This window comes from Strongylocentrotus purpuratus, unplaced genomic scaffold (assembly GCF_000002235.5).
Source record: "Strongylocentrotus purpuratus isolate Spur 01 unplaced genomic scaffold, Spur_5.0 spur5_scaffold_10, whole genome shotgun sequence".
NCBI classification, from domain to species: Eukaryota; Metazoa; Echinodermata; class Echinoidea; order Camarodonta; family Strongylocentrotidae; genus Strongylocentrotus; species Strongylocentrotus purpuratus.
In genome coordinates, this window is record NW_022145595.1 from 1,921,240 (window position 1) to 1,944,039 (window position 22,800).

The window sequence follows — 22,800 nt, forward strand, 5'->3', positions numbered from 1 at the left end:
GTCACCCGATGAGGTTTCTTGCGCCACGTACGGGGGTAACGCAAATCTGAAATCTCAGCTGAAATGGTGGAAAGTAAGAATGTTAAGCCTCTGCCGGTCATGTCAAGCAAACGTATTGTACGAGATGCAATGTTTGCTACGCCCTAGTTGGAATTCTCACTTACTACCCCCACTCCCCTTCTCCACACAACCTTGCTCTTGGCTTTGGTTGTAGGTCAACTGACCAATTTCCGTTCCGAAACACACTCTTGCCATCGCTCGAACACACTTTCCTGGCCAGGTATGTGTCTCACAAACAGCAGGTCAGTCGCAATTCAGAGGGGCCTATGCGAGGCATTATGCAGCGACTTATAAACCAAAGTCCAGCACTTCCAGCTCATTATTAGCATGCTTCAGAAAGAAACAGGTGACAGGAGAAGAGAGAGGGAGCGAGAAGATGTGAAGAGTGAATTTGGGCGAAGGTTTCGTTATTTTGCAAACGATACAAGCCTCGGAATGAAGTGGTATTTCGTGTGGCGAGTGCATTACGTATGGCCTGCTAACAGCTTCTCCCTCTTGACCTTCTAAGTGCACTTTAAACTGACATGTCACACGCACCACTCTCCCTCTTCATTTGACCATTCTCTCTTCCTCTCTCTCTTAAACTGCTTCTTACTCTCCCTTTCATTACTGCTTCCGCCTTTGACTCTCAGATATAACACTTTCACTCACATTCCTCATGTTTTATCATTTATTGATTTTCATGTTTTGTTGAATTTCTAAAAATAAAAAACACGCTTATTTTTCTCTCCCTCTTTCTGATAAATTTGCCTGTTTATCCCTCCGTCATACGTTCCATTATTTGATTATTTTTTATTTTTTACAATACATGTCCTTCTTTTCAAGAAAACACTTTTTCTATTACCCCTTAAATATATATCTTTTTCTGTCCGTTTGTTTGTTTGATATTTATCTGTTACTTTCTCATTCCTACTCGCCTCCTCTCTACTTCCATTTCCCTTTATCTCCCTGTCTCCCCTTTCAATTTTTTTGTCTCTCTCTCTCTCTCTCTCTCCCTCCCTCCCTCCCTCTCTCTCTTTCTTTTCATTGCTCTTTATGCTTTTCTCTCTCTTTCTGTCTGTATCTTTCTTACCCTCTCTCTCTCTCTCTCTCTCTCTCTCTCGTTTTTCGGCGGTAAAATTAGAGGTACTCGGAGGCGTCAAGTTAAATCGAGACGAGGAGGAAGTTCTGCATGTTCAATGTAATACACTCATCTATAACGACACAAAGATTTCTCTGAAAACCCAGACCATGCTGGCGCCATTTCGCAACCAACTTGAGATAATATGTAATCAATATACAGAACTGTCCTACTAAATGATAGAAAATTGAACGTTCTCATCTAAAACAAAATTAAAATTAGGCCCCCGGCATTACAAGTAAATCATATTTTTGTTGAGTTATCTGGAACTGTTAGCAATGTCGAAAATTGTTGTTCTAATTTCTCCATTGCAAAGTGATTATATGAGATCAATAAATTCTGATGCAGACATAATTTTACCCTATAAGCTTTTAATTAGCGGATTGATAAAATGTTTGAAATAGTTGCTGCGCTTCATGATAAATAATTCATTTGTTACAAATATCCTTGGAAATAATGATATCTAGTTTTGTTCTTACGCATCGGCGTCACGAGGATAATAATATTATCAACCACAGACCATATGCAATCATCAAACATGACAAATTGAAAACAAAAAAGAAAAGAGAAAATTAGGACTTGTAAACTTATCGATGCTGCATCCTATAAACTAGACCTATTCCGAATATACTGTATAGATCACAATGATACTGTGACCTTGATCTTATATTTCTTTTTTACATCATCCGGACACTACTTAAGCAAATAGGCAAATTAACATGTACATGTAAGTAGGTTTTGTGATACAATTCATTCTTTAACTTTGATGTTTAGATTAAATTCAAATTTAGTTTACCTTTTCTCTTTGTGCCTTTCGTCATTGAATATCAGTGTGAACACTTGCGAAAGCAATACTAGTGATTCGATGAAAATCAGTTTTAGTATTTGAATGAAAGTGATCAAAAATATATTGCACACAGTATGAGAAAGCATGGAAGATTATAGAACATGAAGAGCACTTGGATATGTACACAATCTGATTTCTACTGCCTACTAGCACTACCACGTACTGTGATACAACCCCGTCCTACTCTATGGCATTTCTGTTGACCGAGGTGGCTCAGTGGTTGAGCAATCTCGTAACCGGGAGGTCTCGGGTTCGAAACCAAGTCGATGTGCCCGTCCCCCTTGGTAAGGCATTTATCGGCATTACCAAAGTCCCTCAGAGAGGACTTAAAGCAGTCGGTCTCTTGGTCGTTTCCCAACAAGCATATATGCTTTCTTATCAGTCAGGTAAAAAAAAACAAAAAACAACAACATAGTTATTTCCGCTGCTCTCTGCTGACGTCAATGGTCCCTCCGTGAATGAAGCCACACTAGACTACTGTAAGAATAAAACATCATACAAGTCCTAGAACTCTAGAAGTCCGGACCACTCTAAAGTCGGAAATTTTAACAAACCCCCCCCCCCCCCAATAAAAAAACCCATCGAGAGGAACACTGGATTCCGGCGTGCTCATGAGAGTTATGTAATCATTCATTTATTCACCGAACGCACATTATCTGATTCACAGGTGGAACTATTCTTCTCAAGAAGGCAAACAAAACGTATTCATGAAGCACCTCCATCCCTTTGGCACTGATTATTCTAAAATACACAAAGTGGGACGTCTCCATTTTTAAAAAGATACATGGATACTTGTGGTGACATTTGTACAAAATGGTCTCTTTCCTAATACGCACCAAACATCCACATAGCTTCCACTCGTAAATAAAATTGTTTCTCAATTTAATATTTATCATAAACTATAACCTTAACACAATCATTCAGACGTTTCGTAGTGGGATATTAAAGTTGGCAAATTCAACATGCTCTTATTTAACGTCCTGTGAATGCATAAAAGCACTAATTATAGACCTGTATATGTAAGTAAAACTGGAAAGAACTGAAAGCACTTTGCCTCGGGAAAGTGCTGAAATTTTGTGAAAAACACTCACTCTTTTTCTGGAGCAAACAAGTTTCTAGTGTATACATGTATGCGGAAGGATGTGAGTTAAGCAGTGTTATATTTAGAGCGCAACATCGAATAGGGCCATCCATGCAAATTTCCATGATATACCGTTTCCAACCGTCCTATATCGAAGAAAATAACCCATAGTAGTTGAGTGCTACCTCTTCGTGACGTTTTACTTTTTTCCTTCTTTTGATCAAGAATACTCTGAATTATAAACTGTACATGGGTAAAAAGTGCAAAAACATTTAAACTTTAAGTCCATTTCTGTTTCAGTACGTCGTGCTGTTCGTAATAAGAGCGATTTAATCAAGAAAATTTGTTCTTATTCAATTTGACAAACGATTGTTGATTTCTATAGGTCATGTTTATTTATTTTTTTACTTTTCATGAACTCTGTAAGAGTGTAGAGTACCAACACGTATTGCCAATTCGATGAGTAAAAGCTGATTCATTTAGACTCATACAAAACTTGAACGGCTAAAGTTAATGTTAAAACCTTAACACTAAACAGAAGGTCTACTTCTGTAGAATTACCTCGCAGTATTTAATTAAAATACTTAATTTAATAATCATGATCATAAAAGATTAAGTCCCTGTCTCCCCTTTCTTTCAACGGATACTAAACCTTATAATAATGATTATTATTTGAAAGCTTAATATGGCTTTAAGAGTGTGTGACTTTACTTTATTTGAAAATCCTTGTTAACATCTATTTAGAACGTGCCATTTTACTGATTTATTAATTTATTGTTTAATTTTACTTTACGCCGCGTATAATGATATGTATGAAGAAGATGTTTATTATTTTTTGTTTCACAAAATTAAACAATGATGAAGCATTTGATACTCGAAATGAAAAAATGTAAAACTGTATGATATATTATTCTATCATAAAGAGGAGGACGATGAAATTCAAAGACTCCTCTATTGTTTTGAATTATGCATGGAAAGTATGCGGTCAAAAGCAATATGTATGATTGACTTATTGGCAATGAATAAAACCATTTTTGTTGTTGTATAGCTTAGCCATCTAGCAGACCTTTGATATTGGAATCTTCTCTCCTCCCCCCTCTCCCAAAACGATAAAAATTGTTTTGATTAATTAGTGGCTCGGGGTCATTATTCACCACAAACATGTTTTGGAGGACACAGTTACCTGTTGGGGTTTACATTTCGGTAACGTAACAATAAGCAATACCTCGGTAGAGTTTGCTTCTTACCTTAGAAGTTCTGCCCCTCAAGTATTACAAATTAGGGGTTTAATTTTGCCCTCACTAAGATGTTAGTTATTTGCGAACAGTTTTATCAATTTGTGCCTTTAGCCACTTTCTATGGTACGAGTTTGGTAATTTGTTCAAAACAAATTATGTTATGTTTAAAACTTAATAACACTTAAAGCTGTTGTTATGACCTAGTTGTACAATAATTTAAGATGCCTCGATTACCTTCATGCGTCATCACTACGTCATCCTTTCATCTGCTTCCATAATGATTTATCATCACGATCGTCATTATCTCCGTCATCGTACTCGTCATCGTTATCATATAGTTATCGTTGTCATCATCATCATCGTCATCGCCATCAACATCATCTTCTTTACCATCAACATAATTATCATCGTCACCATCATCAACATCATCGTCACCACCATCAACATCATCTTCATGTTCATCATCGTCACCACCGCCGCAATCACCATCACCGCCACCACCATCATCAATAAAACAACTTAGTCGTCATCATCATCATCGTTATCCTAATGGGGAAGCATCATCATGCAAAAGATCATAATCGGTTGTTATCGTCCTCTTTCTTACATGTATTTTAAGCAGCAAGGAGATCATCATCATCGTCATCATCATCATCACCCTTATTATCGTTGTCATCATCGAAATAAGTGACTAAACATTAAATTTTCGATTTGCAGAAACTTCACATTTTGTTTATTTTTTCCTGTGTCATATACAATGTACAACCATTTATTTCGACGTAGCTTACATGTAAGCAATTACAATCCCCATCTTGGTGCATAGCTGCGTACATACGTGGGCAACGTAGGTACCGAGAAACCGATATAAAACGGGATTATGTGGAACGATAACGCACATCATTGCGATGAACAACTGCGAATAAATTATGCAAAACGAATAAACAAATAAAAATGCCCGTGCATAGATTGTATGTTTATATTACGGAACATTAAAGAAATTAATGTGCGTAACTTGACATCAAAAGTAACGATCAAACTGCTGTAATTTATCAACCTTTGCACGTAGATGGCGTACTTCCACATAAGAGAATAAGCTTCAATGAGCTGATAAATGTAATGTGTAATTTAGTTTTTCATTTGAAAGATTTCAAATACATGTACTTCATGCTTGACATGTAAGGAAATTTCATTAATTTACCAAACATAAGATGAATAATAAATTGTTAACACGGTTAAAGTATTTGTCTTTTTGTTTGGGAGGAGGGGGGGGGGGGGTGGGAGTCGTTCACGGATCCACTCCTTTTCGTTTTCTCAAATATTTTCACAATTCTAAAATCAGTTTCCGTGATTAAAACAAATAAAAAGAGAAGGGAACCCTTCTGTTATTTAAAATTTCACAAAGCTTTAAACAGATCTGACTCCTTTGATTTTAAAAAATGAATGAAAATCTTTTCCAAAAGATGTTTCACACTACACAAATGAAATGGTTGGTGGAAATAGTCTTATACCCCTCAAGCAAGAAGGATGGGGGATAACGGAATATTAAAATAGCATTTGAGGACAATGTAAGAGCAGCGTGCATTTTATTACAACGTCTAACATGCGACTGTCGTGTCAAAGAAAACCAGCTTTTCAATGCAGTCGAAAATAAATAGATATACAAAAAAATCCTACCAAGACTGGGCAATGGTTTTGCAACATGAACACCCATTATGATACCCAAACTGCAGGAATTCGATTCAATTCAATCGGTCGAAATGACATGAACACTAGGTTTCACGATATCTCTTAGACATTATGGAATGGACAAAACAATAAAAGACGGAACAATATATGAATGGGCACAGATTATTGTTCAGATATGAAGCGGTACAAACCTCGTTGTTTAATTTTTTAATAATGACGTTAGTGTACTACGTATCACATTTCTACATCGTATAACGCGTTGCTATGCGAATACGCATATGACCTTTGGTGCACACGGTTGCCATTTTGTTTCCTCGTTATAGAAACAGAATCCGCGGTGGTTTAACAAGTCATAACTGAAGCGCACATTGAATATGGCAGCAGAAAAAAAAGACCGCATCAACCATTTCCTATATATATTTCGGTATATATTCACTTATATGATATTATATAAAGATTAATAATCTATTAAGGCCTGGCAATAATTTCAATTTCAATGTGAACTCTAAGTCACTACTTATCTAAACTAAATTTAAGTAACGTGATTTATGAATGCAGCCCGTAATAATGGAATAGTAGTAATACGATAATAGATATATATATTTACATAATTATAAGCTGGAAATGACAGCAATATACAAAAGTTTTCTTTCATAGTATAATCATATTTTATATACATGGAAATGTATTTACAATGTTTGCAACAAGAATCGGCATTGGCACATCATAAGTACATTCTTTTTTGTTACATGTTAGTTCATTAGCAACACGTATAAATCAATTGTTGATCGCAATTAGGAACAACTGCATCTGTAAAGGCGACTAATTATACATTGTACCCCACCCCCCAAAAAAGAAGTAAATACAAAATATATATACAATCATGAACCCTGTTGGCGTTTTCTATTTGTACTAACTTCATAGAACTGCGTGTTTTATTTGGAGTTTCAGCTTGCGGATTCATTCCTCTGTTTACTCAATATCCACCAATAGTTTAGCTGACATAGCGCCCTCACCGATTGATTGTGGAGCCTGCCTCTATCACTTTATTTTGTTATTTGTCTTCGCGTTTTCTTTTTTTCAGAAGAAGGAAACGCCTTGTAAGGGCCGGGAGGCCCGGGATGATCATTCACAATCTAACACGTATGAAAATGGCGTATCACATTTGTGACGAACATTACAAGTTATTATGCCCAAGTTAACTCATTGTAAAATGGGTGACTATTGTTATTCAACATTGTGTCGTTTCAGGTCTCCGAAAGTTGCATTTCCCTTGTAATATCCAAGTCACACCGACATGACTTACACCACAATGCCAACATACAGAGCATATAATCATACACATCATATGGCGTAAATTATGCTGCGTTGGTTGGGAGTCTGTCTGTCGGTGTGACAGGGGTCTACACTAGCACATTTTCTCTACATGCAGTGTCTTGTTTTCCCCCCATGCGGACAGTATGTCTGTGCTAACGACTAGACTACAATGTACTATCATGATCATGGTCATGTATGCAAGACAAAAACAAGACAATTATTAACTTAATTCCTTCCTATTGGGAAACAGGCTTCGTATTCTCAATCATTGTATACTGAATAAATATAATTTTGAAATTAGCCCTTCTACTGTTCAACAGCGATCAAGGGATAAGTTGATGACCATTATCTACAAACCAAACAAGAATTATCATTAAGAAAAGAAAGCACGCTATTAAGTTTTGGATAACTACTGCTAGGAATAAATGAACAGAATGCAGACGATACAAGGCATACATGTACATCCTAAAGATATAGATTGTGCCACTGTTTGGCTGCTTCTCGTCTTGCCAGCATCTTCCCCCAATGACTGATGGCGCTGCCCTGTGTGTAGATGTATGGTCCTAGGATGACCTGTCCGAGGATCTTATCCTTCTTGAGCTGAGCATGTTGAGTTAGCTGGATGACCAGTGAAGTCTCATCGATGTAGGACATAGGAACCACGAAGCAAAGGGACTCCGTGTAGACAGGGTTGTCGGTGCCGCGGATGATGGCCGTCTTGCGAGACTTGACTTTATCCACCCCGCACATGAGGGTCACTTTCACGTAGGTTTCTGCAGATTCGGAAGAGAAATGTATAATGTAATATAGATACAAGTGCTGTTTTTAAAAGATCAGTGTTGTGTATCCCTAGGTAGGCAATCAATTAGTTTAAACTGGGCTGTCGGTATATAGTCGGTGCAGCGATGTGTTGACGTCCTACATGACTCGACTTTGTCAACTTGCGTTTCTGTATAATATGTGGAAGAAAAATGGATTGAAGTTTATACAAATATTACAGCTTTCTCAAGTCGGTTTTTTGTGTATTGATAATGGGATAATCATACAAGTTCGAAAGCAATTCCTTCTTCAATTGGCTGCGAGATAGACTGAAAGACGTTTCGGAAATTCATCTTATAATATTGAGAGGGAAGAGGGTGATTATGGAAAGATAGAGTAAAGGAAATAAAGAATCGATGGCAGAAAGGGCACTAACTTTGATGGGAAAAAGAGGTAGGAGGTATTAAAGCTGATGAATTAATTATAGACCAACGCGCAACGTACGCTAATTTGAGGTTTGAAATCTGAGTATCAGAGACTCGAAAGGTTTTCACTAACGTAAAACGTCTTATTTTGCGGCATTGCAGTGAGTTGCCTCGCCACGGTAACATACCACAGACGAAAAACACCTGAATATCACTCGAAAACCGCATTTTGTGGCGAATCCCCACGAGGCATTGATCACTTGCGCAGAAGAGTGAGTATGAAACCGGTGTTGCGCATGCAGACGACGTAAAACGTGAATTAGGAGCCGGTCCCAATTCACAATAATCACGAAAATTGTATAGATAACTATAATTAAAACGTTCAATTCGATTTCCTTAAGTTTGATAGAGGAAAATGCCGAATTGGATGTCGGTATTGCTTACCGATTTATGATAATAAATTGTTTACATGCCACGCACATAAATCTCCTTTATAATATGCCGCATTCTATTTATCATGCGATAGATACACCAACACCCTTCAACATTATCATTTCATCGTTTGCGGTGCAAGATTAATATCAGCTGCAGGTTAACAGGGATTTCATGAAGCTAATCAAGACTGGAAATTGATAATATTTCAAAGCCATTGTGTTTCACAAAGCAATTCTTCCATCAATAATTGGTGCATATTCTTTTGTTTAAATTTGCAAGCGTGGCAAACGAAAAACCACGCAGGTAAAGTGAAACAAGCAAACGATGTGTTGACGTGATTTCGGTTTCGGTTATATACCCATCTACTTAATAAACCAATTTTTACATTTTCTTTTCTTTATCTTTATCATTATTCATGTTATATGAGACCACCCCTAAACTATGTCGGATCGGGGTTGTGTGAAGCAAAACGCTAATGGCGTCAGCTGAGCCTTACTTAAACCATGCATGCAACAATGCGATCAATAGCTTAGCATGCCAAAGCCACTGATGATGGAAACTAAATTACAACGGCGGAGAATTCCCCGTTTGTCAATGGTAAATTGAACAATCGCCTGCATTCATTTTGATCTTGAATAATCAATGTGTCCGTGGGCTCCTCCCTAGATATGTTCAACGGAATCAGAGGGAAATGAGAAGGCTCATTAGCATGAAAATATTAGAATTTTGAAAATAAAAAGTTTGAATTAGAAACCCTCTAGTCCTGGAACAATACGGTTTCGTATTTGAATACAAGTGAAAGAATATTGTTAATGATTTGAGCCCTTGCTCATTTTCTTCTTTTTTACGAATCCCCCCCCCCCTCACTATATCGATCGCGAATACATTAAGCTACTTCGTGCAGTTATTTGAAATCATTGATGTCGGTGACAACAAATTACCCCGGAAATTTAAACACCAATTGTACTATGTGACATTACTGATGTGAAACCCAAACAGTAATCGTTGTTGATGTGACGGTATTAGATCCGATTATATCATACTATCCTTCTTATTTTCATTTATCCATTTGTTTCACACAGTTTTTTTTTTAACCAGCATGATGTACGTAACAGACAATCCATCCTATCACAGATCTGTTTTCGGCAAGTAGACAAGACACGACTTAGTGCTTTTATCTTATCGAAATGTGTCATCGCACGCCTCCAAGCTCTATCCCTGTTCTTATCTCGACGCCAGAACGTCAACGTAAGTCGTTCACCTTTCCAGAAAGAGGAACAATTATTGCAGCTCCAGAAATTCAACTAATGAAGGAGTGAGTGCTCCTCCAGTCTTTTCCTTGTCTCATAGCGCTTCTTAGATGGAATCACAAGGCTGTCTGTATGAATACCTGTTGCATAATTATGAGGCGTCATTTTGTTGACGTTAGGCAGACGCAGCTATTATAATAGCTGAAACAGTTCAAAAATGAAACAGAGTTTTCTTCCTTTCCCTAAATCATGGTGTTTCTGAGATGGGACCCGTTATCTGCCTATAATGTATGCTGCACACGCTGCGTCATTAGCTGACGGAGCAATGCGTCAGCGACTGTAGCTGTAATTGGCGCGCCATATCAGGGTGGCATCGTACACAAAATCAATGCATTTGGCTACATAGGCTTGCTTAGCATGCTTTATGAACGAAATCGAAACATCGCCTCGTGTACAACGGGCGACGAAATAATCAGAATGGTGTTATACCATCTATTAGCTCATTATGTCGGTATATGAATTGATGTCGTACTAAATTGACAGTTTTAAAGATAATTTGTTCTTTGTTTTTGAAATATTTGTTGGGATAAAACAATCGTGCTGCAGGTCATTACCCCACAACAATTTTCAAAATCACAAGCAATTGTTTGTAATTACCTTACTGTGTATAAATGATGAGATATAATCATTTTCTCATATACAGAATGAATACGCATAAACTGATTAGTGGCGTTGCATTATTACTTTTGAGACATCGTAGACTTTAATCAGTTAATAAATCCAAGAAAAATACTTAGCGAGTATAACACTGAAACTGCAATCTGCTGTTATGATGATCCATTCACAGTTTATTTCCATTCACTTTATTGAGTGGAAGAAATTTGTCTAAAAAAAAACATACTTTAACCGACAGTGACCAAACAGCTTGCGGTAACATGACGTATCATGTGACTATAGACAAGCAAACACGTGGGATGTTTTTCCCCTCATCGTATACTCTTCCTGTGGAGATGATCAACGAAAGTATGGCGGAGACAGAGAAATAAGAGCTTGGAAATACACGACGACTAAAGAAGTTGTTTGGACTCTTTTTCGCCCCTTCGGAGAAGGTTGAAGACGTCAAAAAGCACGGAAGAGGTGATTGATGGGAGGGAAAACAATAGAGCGTGAGAGAGATAGAGAGATAGAGAGAGAGAGAGAGAGAGAGCGCGAGAGGGAGTGTGCGGGTGTGTGTGTGAGTGTGTGTGTGTGAGAAAGAGCGTGAGAGAGATAGAGAGAGGGAGTTAGTGAGTGAGTGTGTGTGAGTGTGTATGTGTGTGAGATAGAGAGAGAGAGAGAGAGAGAGCGAGAAAGAAAGAGAGAGAGATAGAGAGGGAGTTAGGGAGTGAGTGGGTAAGTGTGTGTGTGTGTGAGATAGAGATGGAGAGAAAGGGATTTAGTGAGTGAGTGCGCGCGTGTGTGTGTGTGTGAGAGATGGAGAGAAAGGGATTTAGTGAGTGAGTGCGCGCGCGTGTGTGTGTGTGAGCGATAGAGAGAGAGGGATTTAGTGAGTGAGTGCGCGTGTGTGTGTGTGTGATAGAGATAGAGAGAGAGGGATTTAGTGAGTGAGTGCGCGTGTGTGTGTAATAGAGATGTAGAGAGAGGGATTTAGTGAGTGAGTGCACGTGTGTGTGTGTGTGTGTGTGCGAGATAGAGATATAGAGAGAGGGATTTAGTGAGTGTGCGTGCGCGTGTGTGTGTGTGTGTGAGCGATAGAGAGAGAGAGGGATTTAGTGAGTGTGTGCGCGCGTGTGTGTGTGTGTGATAGAGATAGAGAGAGAGGGATTTAGTGAGTGAGTGCGCGTGTGTGTGTTTGTGATAGAGATAGAGAGAGAGGGATTTAGTGAGTGAGTGCGCGTGTGTGTGTGTATGTGAGATATAGATAGAGAGAGAGAGAGATAGAGAGAGAGGTAGTGTGTGTGTGTGTGTGTGTGTGTGTGTGTGTGTGCGTATGTGAGGGAGAGAGAGAGAGGGGAGGAGGATACAAAGAGGGGTGGAGAGTGGGAGAAAGAAGGGATAGATGAAGAGATCAGATAGTCATCATGCGAAAGAGAAGTGGCTGTCAACCGCGAACTCAAAAGTGAGTGTGAGCGTGAATAAACGGGGGTTAGTTAGACGGCCGTCAAACGTCGCGCTGCGCACGCTTATTTTCCCAACCAACTGTTGCACTATTATTCTTTATCGATTTTACGACATTACAAAAAGTGGAACCCTCTAGTTACCGAATTTTGCGGGTATAATTGGTCTACGTATGGATGTTTTGGCTTTAGCGTCGAGAGGGTTAAGAAAATGGCGACTTCCTTCTGACACGTCGGATGAAAGCGTCGCACGCATTCTTTTTCGGTATGGGAGTCGCAGTATAATGGAGTGAGAGTGGGTGGGAGAGAGAGAGAGAGAGAGAGAGATGTTTTTGTTGGGAGGGGGGAGGGGGGAGGGGATATCACGCATTTTATTGCTACGTGAGTAATTCAACAAGAGGAGAATTTATGCAAATGCTGAAGTGCACAGACTGCATGAGACATTTATTACGAAATTACAATTAAAGCAGATAAAAACATGTGATTCGCTCAAAACAAAATGCCAGAACTACGAGCAAGGGACGCGGGACAGAAAATAGGAGGAACCAAAAAGAAAAGACAACGAAGATAACTTGCAGACGAACTAGAGAACGAACTTGATCGTAATAGATGAATACAAAACAAGAACAGGGGCGAGAAAGGGAGAACCACTCCATGAAAACCATTAGGACGGTAAAACTGGAGCTTTTATAAACACCGTTCCCTGATACAAACAACACATTTGTGACAATTGATGCCTGCTTAATTTGGATCTTTCTATATCAAGATTGTTTGCATTCTCCTCAGCATGCCATTACAGGCGACAATCCCTCTTTTTCATGGCGCCATTTAAAATAAAGAAAAACGGGGCCGCTGGGCCTAACTCCTTGGTGCCTCTCTTAATATCTCCCTTTCTGGTGCAAGAAACCTAAACACAACTCACCGCAACCTGGTAGAAGATACAAGAAGAACATGGAGGAAGACTACAGAATCATGGCAAACACCGAATCATGATGTTTTAAACATGTTTACGATCCTGTAAGGCATCAATATCGTTAGTTTAACCAAGTAAGTTATTTTAGGAAGTACATGTATTATGGCAAGTACGTGAACTCGCAGAGAAAGTAGACAATGTATACTCAGCCATGCTGCACAGTCCAAATAATATTTTATAGATGCATGCTATCGTAGCTACGAAGCCTAATAATTGTTTGTCTTGCTTTTCCTTTATAAGGCTGGCAAACCTTTAAAGGGATCGTTTAACAATGTTAAATCTGAGATACACGGCCCTACGTGTTATCAGTGTCTGTGATATGGTGTAATATTGAAGCCCTAAAAAAATTGCGCTTCAAAATGATCGAGAAGTGCCTCAAAAAAGTAAAAACCTTTGAGTGACCGGTTTTACCATACTCGTTTTCCCCAATAGACTGTAGTGTTATGAAAACCGTCAGGCGAACGGTTTTCAAAATTTGTAATTCCAGTCATAAATATCTTGATAATCAGACAGGCGATCGGCTTGTAAAAGTCATGGGGTTCCTGACTGACCTAAAGGTTTATAATTATCATTGCATCATTAGCTAAATCCAGAATTTTGTTTCAGAATCTGAGACAAAGTTACCGGATCCCTTTAATAACCATTTCACTTCAAATGGATTTAAACATTCAGGTAATAGCATAAATCAATAGCATGATAATAATAAATGTACAAGACTCGAAAGTCTAATCTTTTATGAGTCATATTAAGATGATTCCGCTTTGAAATGGAAACTGGTGGAGTCCACACAGTCATTAAAAAGAGTTATTGAGAGTGGATTCATCTCCTGAACGAAATGATGCTTATACAGTGTGAGTCAACAAAAAAGTTTACACCTAGAAAAATTGCAAATTATTTAAATATCATCTATGAACAGTTAATTATTACACATCCTATGCAAGAGTGTTTTATCCCAAATCATATGATATCATTTTTGTGTGGTATGTGTTTACGCTTGGATGAACATGAAGCTTTGTTTGCGACAGTGCCAAAATGAACTTGCGCCAAAGTTGTTTATGTGATGTTTGAATAAAACAATTGGGATTCGGGTATTAATTCGGTCTTTACAGATCCAAATAACATCCCTTACAAAATTAATCATGCCACACATATCAAATATTGAATATCAAATATCAACGAAAATTCGTGCGTGTGTTTATGTGTGTGTGTGACTTCGCTTCTGTAAAAAGCATATGCAATGCATTCCATTTGATACATTCAATTCATTCTCTCACTCCGCTAATCCCATCATAATACATACTGTAGGTATCACTTTGGCGCAAGTCAATTTTTGCACTCTCCCAAACAATGCATTATGTTCATTCAAGCGTGAACACATACCACACAAAAAGGATACCAAATGATTTGGGATAAAACACTTTTTCATAAATTGTATGATAATTTACTGTTCATTGATGAATTTTAAAATAATTAACAATTTTCTAGGAGTAAACTTTTTTTTGACTCACACGGTACATCTCCTAGGAAGACTACATGGTGCAAACTCCTCTGCACTGAGTCAGAGAGAACAATCAGAATGCTCACTTCCATGCAAGCTTAAAATCATCATAATTCATATTACACATCCGGCAGACAACCTGCACATGGTTATCCCAAATCACCCGAAGACATGTCCTAATCAATAGTGTGTCCTAGATACAAACAACCTTCCTCGCTAAGACTGACTCCTGTTGCTCTGATGGGAGCCTCCTAAATGGGATCTCATCTTGTAGCAAGCAAATGTCAGTGAAGTCAGTTTGGTTCACTGACCAACATTGCCACTGAGACTCTATTTTGTGTCAGGCAATTGAACATATATAAATTGACGTTGTTAAGGATATTGTGGATACGATTTTTGGCGTCGTTCCGGATGGTAAACATGACAATAGTGTATGTTCTACTGATATGGAACAACTGTTTTTTTTCCATTACAGCTGAAACGGGTTTAGCGCCGAATCTGAATCTCAATTTCAACTATGTATATTATACATGTTGTCGAATAAAGAAATAAAATAAAATAAACGAACACACCCAATGAATAGTGACAAAAATTCATGAAAATCTGTATTTCACTAAACGTAAAAGCTTAAACAAAATTACTCTTAGGTTAAAGCCATGAATTGTAACTTTGTAATTATACTGTATCGTCTGTTTTTTGGATTGTACACGAGTCTTATATCGGAAACCCATCATTTATTCTTTTTTTACTTTATTTTACGCTTTAGATAACAAGTTACTTGTCTCCCGTTGTCATGCATATAGATTGATATGACAATTCATGTAATATCAAATTTCCATTTTTGTCTTTCCACTTTGGCATTTTGTGTTTTGATATTTGTTTAATGCGTCTCAGAGCGCTCGTTATCTCTATTCTATCTTCTTGATATTTCTACCACGGAACATGTCGGATAAACGGATTATGCAGATATTTAGATGTTATCTAAAAATGGTGTTATTTATACAGATGTATGATTGCTCCCACGTAGCGCGACTTAATAAGATATTGAGATGGTCATTAGTAACGCACTATAAATACAAAGCCTGGAGGGAGTATTACAATAGGAATATATTTTAACGGCAACAAGCAAAGTTATAAAAAAGGTTTTGGTAAACTTGTTGCTAAATTTACACAGGAAGGCAGGTGATAATGTAGGGCAGGGGTTATACGACAATAACAAGCCGATATGGCTGTAACTGGCAGAAAACAATATCAGATCGAGATATCAAATATGTTATTTGGTGATATAAGTAGAAGGTTCATGAGAAAAGTTCCATGTTATTCTATGATAGTGAAGCGAACGATTGATAGAGATGTAGATAGAACAAGAGGGAGAGAGAAGAGAAGAGAAAGAGAAGAGAGAGAGAGAGAGAGAGAGAAAGGAAGAAATAATAAGAGAGAGGGAACATGGGTAAAATTGGGGAGGGTGTTTTTTTTTGACGGGGTATGTGTGGAGCAAGAGTCGGGAAGAGAAATAGAGAGAGATATTAGATAATGATAGAAAAAGATACATGCAAAGGAGAGAGAGAAGGAGATAAGGATAGAGAGAGAGACAGATAAGGATACAAATATAGAAAGAGATAAGGATAGAAATAGAGAGAGAGAGAGAGAGAGAGAGAGAGAGAGAGAGAGAGAGAGAGAGAGAGAGCATGGGAACATTTGGGGAAGGGGTAAGAGACATCAATACAGAAAGAGAAATGTAAGCTTACTTAATTTACAATGGGCGGAAAGAAACATCAAATGTTTTATATGTTCCTAATAATACTTATAGACGCGTTTAGTTTAACATTGGACTACGAAAAGACACTAAACTTTAAAAGATGAAGACACTAAAAGTATACTTTACCTAGGGAAGACACATTGGTTCCCTTCTCACATTTAACGTCTTTTGCCCGTAGTATAACACAGGAGAGCCTCTCTAGAGAAGGTAGATAGGCCAGGGATATCAACAGACGACCTAGGTTACCAGTGATCTAAGATATATGTAGAGAAGAAGAGAGAAAGAGAGAGAGAGAGAGAGGAGAGAGAGAGAGAGAGAGAGAGAGAGAGAGAGAGAGAATGAGTGAGTGGAGAGAAGTAAATTGGATAAAAAGAGTTATAATGATGGAGCCAATACATAACATGATAAAGGGAAGAAGGATTACGATGGAGAGAGAATAATAAATTGAACACTTCATCAAAACACGTTTTAATATCACCGTGTTTTGACAGATTTCTTGCACTTTTTGTTTTGTTGGCTTCAATTGCTCACCAATTCCATATAACACCATTGATATGCGCTGTATGTATGTACAAGTGCTGAAGAAAGACGGATCTAACGCTACTTTGTAATCTCTCTGGCTTCTTTTCACAGCATCCGATGTTGACAGCTCTTACTAAAATGTGATGGAGCATCTCATTATACACACACACTCTACGTCATCATTCCTCGGAGTTAAACATTCTTCACGATGATATTCTTGACTTCATGAATGCTTGATTTATGACTAGAATCTGATTAACAGTCGTTATTGGGTGACAGTATGTGCATAAAAAAGCAAACGCACTGGCCCGTATTCTGATAGAGTTTAAATCGACGCTGGCTTTTTGTAAAGCTATTGTTCGAAATCATGATTACATAAGAAGTTAGTTTGAAATTTAATTTAGTAAAATACGGGTCCTAGGAATTATGATTCTATACTCGTAACCCCGTCATTTCAATACTCTAAGCGTATCGTTACGTCAAGATCATTTGTAAACCATTCCTTCAAATAATTATCCTCCAAAATGGACCTCACTTGCATAAATGGTAAGACTTAAAACTAAACCTGTGGTAAACATTTTGCTTTCGTATCGCACGATTAAACTTATGGTATGATGTCCCTTGTAAATGTAAAATGAGTACATTGTACGTAATAAATGTAAAAAGTGAAGACAGATAAGCAACGACAGTATTTTGATGAAGGGTACGCACTCATGTTGAACGACATTTTATACTCGATAGGCTTTCCTATTTACAAGTGCTAAGACTATCTAAAATTTCCCCTTCTATGCCTACATTTTCTGCTCCATGTCTGATTTCGCTCCTCCGCTGCATAATGTTCATATTCTTCTTCCTCAGCAGGTTTAAGATGTTTAAATTTCATGATCCCTCCCTCTTCCTCTCGCCTCTCATCTCTGACTCATCTCACACGTATCTCCCCGTGTTCCCCCCTCCCCCTCCCACTCTGTGTGAAAATGTTCCCAAACCTGTCTTCACGTCGCTCTCTCTATCATGTTTGCTCCCTCATTCCCTTGCAAAGCTTTTTGCATCGAGATATTTGTCTCTCTATAAAACAGTTTTCTCATGAATATTTAAATCCAGGCTGCAAAGTGCCTACGATGTATTTAAGTGTCACTTCGTAAAATGCTATTTCAACATTTTTTGACTAAGTTTGTAGTGCAACATTTTTAAAGTGTGCACACGTTTCAAATTTAGAGCGAAGGCAAAGCCTTAGGCTACATTTTCTTGCAGAAAGGAGCGATGTAAAGCAAAATTTACTTACCATTGTTAATATAAATGCGATGTAATTAATTTGATAACAGTGTGAAAACTATTTAGAAACAATTTTTTCAAACGGTATTTGCCCGTTCTGAATCTTAGCTTTAAGCTTTGAACAGTGTTAACTGGGTGAATAATTATGATCTGAATTCGAAAGATGAACATAATGTGTCATTATTTTGTCAGTACTTGCTTTAATACTGAATAAATTGTTTTGAAAGAAACACTTATGACAGCATTTAATTGGGTACTATATGCGACGAAATTACTTATATATAAATTGACAGCTTTAGGTGGTGGCAGAGCCGTAAAGGGAGTAATAAACATGATCGCTAAGTCTTTTAAAAATATCAACACGCGAGTGATTACACCACTCTGTAGTATAACCTATAGAAATCAAATTCGATCTATATGCCATACAAATGTGCGTATACATTTAAAAAAGCGATGTATACGGCAATCGAAATTGCGTGACTTTGGTTTTTCGGAAGTCTTGGCGCTCGTGTTAACGTCGAGACCTTTCCATTCTTCTTACCATTGATCGTCTACCAACCCGTCGACGGAACTCTCGGGGATGGTCCGTAGGCGTTAGGCAGTCGACCACGGGCAAGAGCACGTGGCCGATGGCACTAGTGGTACAGGCGCCATTGGTGCACAGGTCGTCTGACTCGTAGACCGAGATCCGGACGGCCACGTTCTCCGCGCTCTTGGTGCGGTCGAGCGGGAAAACGACGGTGTCGTCGAAGACGGGGTTGAGTGAGGCCTTGGCAGACTTGGACTTCTGGACATGTTTGCAGTCGGGAAGAAGGCAAGAGAGAACAACAGGATCGTAGGAGACATTCTCACGGTGTCCCTTCGAAGGCAGGTCCTCGATCGATTGGAGGTGAAGGTACAACCTGGTGTGGTGGGGAAGATGAAGAAGAAAAGTTTACATGTTAACCACTTTTTAAATTTGTGAAATTTCTAGTTAAAATAATAGAAGTAACATACAAGAATATAAAAAAACTAATGTTCTTAAGCACTGGACAGATTTTACCCCGTTTACTAGCCTAGCAGCCCTATAGAAACTCAATATGGAAATTTCAATTTATGTCATCCACGCGAATAAAATCCCCCTCTTGTACACCCGTTGTTGATATGTCATGTAATCCTCGATCAAGGAGGTTTTTAGGGTTGGTCGAGTAAGAGTTTCGTTTAGGAGGTAAATACTTCAGGACGTTGGCCATTAGTTTAAACCGCGATGATATTATGTTGTTTAGACATCCAAAATATGGTTGACCTCATTGCTATATCAAAATCGGATGTCTGAAGAAGAAGAAAAAAACAATATCGAAGTAATATGGCATCCTCTAAAAAGCCTCTCAAATTTATGAAACGTGATGACTATTTTCAATAACATCCTGCCGCAGTTGACTTGGGGATGATATCCGCACTCAGATATATTTCTCAAGCGTGACGCGACTGACACTAAAGCCCCTTTCACACTTTATCGTGTCCGGTGCGGAACGAGACGGAATTAGACCGAACTAGACGGAATTAATAGACTGAATATTATGGCCCCGAGAACTAGCCCTGTGGGACGCCAAAAATGCTGCCATGACCGATTTAACACTATTCGAATTTGCAAGGCGATAAACATGGTTATGGTCGTCCATTATTGTTTCTTCCAAGAATGCCATCTTGCGAAGAGAATTTTGTCTTTGTCATTAATTGTTGTTTATCGATCTAATTATCTAATTAATTATGAACAGTAACGTCGCTAACAGTATTCTCCCGTGGAACAGTGTTAACGTAATTGTTATACAAGTCTTAATGTGTAAGCCATATATTTAATAACGATTACAAAAAAACTGTGATTAAATTAGCCAGATCGAATGCTGCCTCATTTTGTAATAAAGTGATGACGTTTACTTTGTTCAAACCACATCTGCCCAGATGAGTCGTAGAGAACTCGGAGAAAGATCTGGGAAGTTCCGCATATAACTCGGCATTGACTCGTAACAACCTAAGGTGAACGTGTTCAGACACCTACGGCGTCTTTTCCAAGGTTTTACACCTCGGGAGGACCTGAAGCTCGGGAAAGCTCGACATAGATATGTGAAATAAGCTATGAGGTACTTTAATGTTAGGAGAGAATTTGCTTATTCGTCGTTTCCAGTATCAATTCCAACTGATTATAATGCACCGTAGCCGAGGAAGGCTAGAGGCCTGAGGCAAAACCGTCTTATCTTGCCAAAATTCAACCCAGTTGTGATCATAATTCATATTTGGTAAAACCGTGCGAACGAGATAACTTTGGATATTCGCACTCGAGTTGAGTACGTGTAGCTGTACTCGAGCTGCCACGGCCCTGGGATATCGAGAGGCGAGCTGAAGGGGGAGAGGGTAACATCAGACTAAAAAGCAAAGAGACTAATAGCCTATGAAAGATGAGGACGGGAAGGTGAATTAAAATCGATGTAAAATAAAGGAAAGTTATAACCAAAGAAGATTATACTTTTTAGGGGAAATATGCTTTCGCGACAGCCGATTCACTTTCGTTTGAATCGGGTACAGATGTTCAATCACCTTGAACCCGCCATTGTTCACCTTCGTCTGGAATACAAGTCACTTTGATATCGTAGACTCAAACTATATATTCTCCAACGTGTTCCTCGTATTCTTTCTATTCAAATTTGAATAGATTCTATTCCGATTGGAAATAAATGTTTTTGAGAGCGTATGAATGGTAAAACGGAAGTGTGGAGGGGGAGAGGGGAAACGCAAAGCAAAGTGAGAAGATAATCGATGGAATATTTCTGAGAATGATAGCATCCATGATAAGTAGGAGTTGCGCCAGCAAAGGGGGCTCGGATGATTAAGGGTGAAAACAGAAAATGTGAAATGTTAACGTTTGTAAGAAAAATGGAAAACGAGAGGTATTCCTGCTTAAACATGCTCAATGGCGTTTCAATAATAAAACTTAAAGGAAAAACTTAGGTCGGTTAAACTTACACACTCACACGCTATGTACGTTCCGGGGGGGGGGGGTGATATACAAACTTAAAGTGAAGCGAGAGAGTAGAATGGATGCAGAGAGATAAACAGGAAGGGAAAGAGAGAGCGATGAAGACAGAGAAAGAAAAGGAGATGGGGAGATAGATAGATAGATAGATGATCAGGAATTAAGTGGGGGAAAACCCACGTGAGGCGACAGGCATGACAACAGTACTTCTGAAGATTGGCGTGACCTCAAGCAATATTAGACAGTGATCCGGGGCCTAATGAATAAAATGCACTTAAGGACAATAATATAGAATTAATAGCTGTGAGGCGACTCCTAATAACGTTAAGAAGAGGGACGCATGGGAAGACCTTATTAATGCTCTACTTCTCCACTCCTGAGTGACATTTTTCTTTAGCATTGACATGATCTTGATGACTGAAGGCTTTGAAATGGTACTATACTGAGTTTATATGATTTTCCAATATTTTACATGACCATGCATGGTGGGAGAGCATTACAGGCGCGGGAGGGGGCCCAACTTTTTTTTTTTTTGCTCCTGAAAATTTGAAAATCGCGCCGGCCGAAAAGTCACTCAGTCGGGGGGGGGGGGGGGGGGGGAGGGATGGGTACAGAGCACAATTTTTTTTTGCTCCCGAAAATTTGAAAAACGCGCCGGCCAAAAATTCGCTCAGTGGGGGGGGGGGGGGGGGGGGGGGGGGGGGGTAGTGAGCACATTTTTTTTTTTATCATCCTCAAAAAAGGTAAAAATCACGTGATTTTACATGATTTTTTTCTCAAGGGGGGGGGGGCCGGGGCCCCCGGGCCCCCCCCCCTGGATCCGCCACTGGAGCATTTAACGTTTCTAGCGTTTCGTAGTAAACAACTTAAACGTCTCCTTCTTAAATATGAATCAAATTCAATTAAAAAAACATATTTTATTAAAATAAAGAACCGTATATCATTTTTAGGTGTTGCAGCCATTACATTTCTATATCCAGCTATCAATGATAACACAAAGCAGTATATATTGTATGAAATTTAACAGAGTAATGCGCCTAAGTGAGGAATTGTTATTTCTAATGACCATAATGATGTGAAACCGGAAAAGGAGAAACGTGTATCGCCTTTGACCTTTAATATCCATTATGATAAAAAGACAAGTCGACCACGTGACATAATATGTAAAACACTTAGCCTAAAGATAGTTAGAGTTGCAAGAAAATAACCATTCTAATTCCAAAAGCACTTTTGCAATTTAATTGCCTTGGCATTCTCATATTGTTTTATTCATGGCGGGAGGAACCGATTAGGTTTGATAACTGTATAATTAGAGATGTATAAATATATTTGACATTTCGAAGAGAGCTTATCTGTCTGAGGTCTGTCAAACAGTTTGATCCTGTTTTCTTCTTAATATTTAAACAGTAGAACGGAAATAAATAAAATGGT

General features: G+C 38.5%; 1 protein-coding gene across 1 annotated transcript; it reads right to left on the reverse strand.

Annotated features, from left to right (window-relative positions):
• Positions 1 to 7,536: 7,536 nt before the first annotated feature.
• Positions 7,537 to 20,973, reverse strand: LOC100888159 (synaptotagmin-15). The gene is made up of 3 exons (XM_003731113.3): positions 18,901 to 20,973; positions 16,692 to 16,818; positions 7,537 to 8,122 (listed from the first exon to the last, which is right to left on the reverse strand). The coding sequence occupies exons 1-3, from the start codon at positions 18,901 to 18,903 to the stop codon at positions 7,815 to 7,817; spliced, it is 438 nt and encodes a 145-aa protein (XP_003731161.1). The 5' UTR covers positions 18,904 to 20,973; the 3' UTR covers positions 7,537 to 7,814.
• Between the last annotated feature and the right edge of the window lie 1,827 nt (positions 20,974 to 22,800).

Bases quoted from the DNA above. Each gene is read 5' to 3' on its own strand.
- LOC100888159 (XM_003731113.3), bottom strand. The intron at 8,123-16,691 runs GTAAAGTATACT...CCGAATCTGCAG, and splicing joins AACCAATGTGTCTTCCCTAG to AAACCTACGTGAAAGTGACC.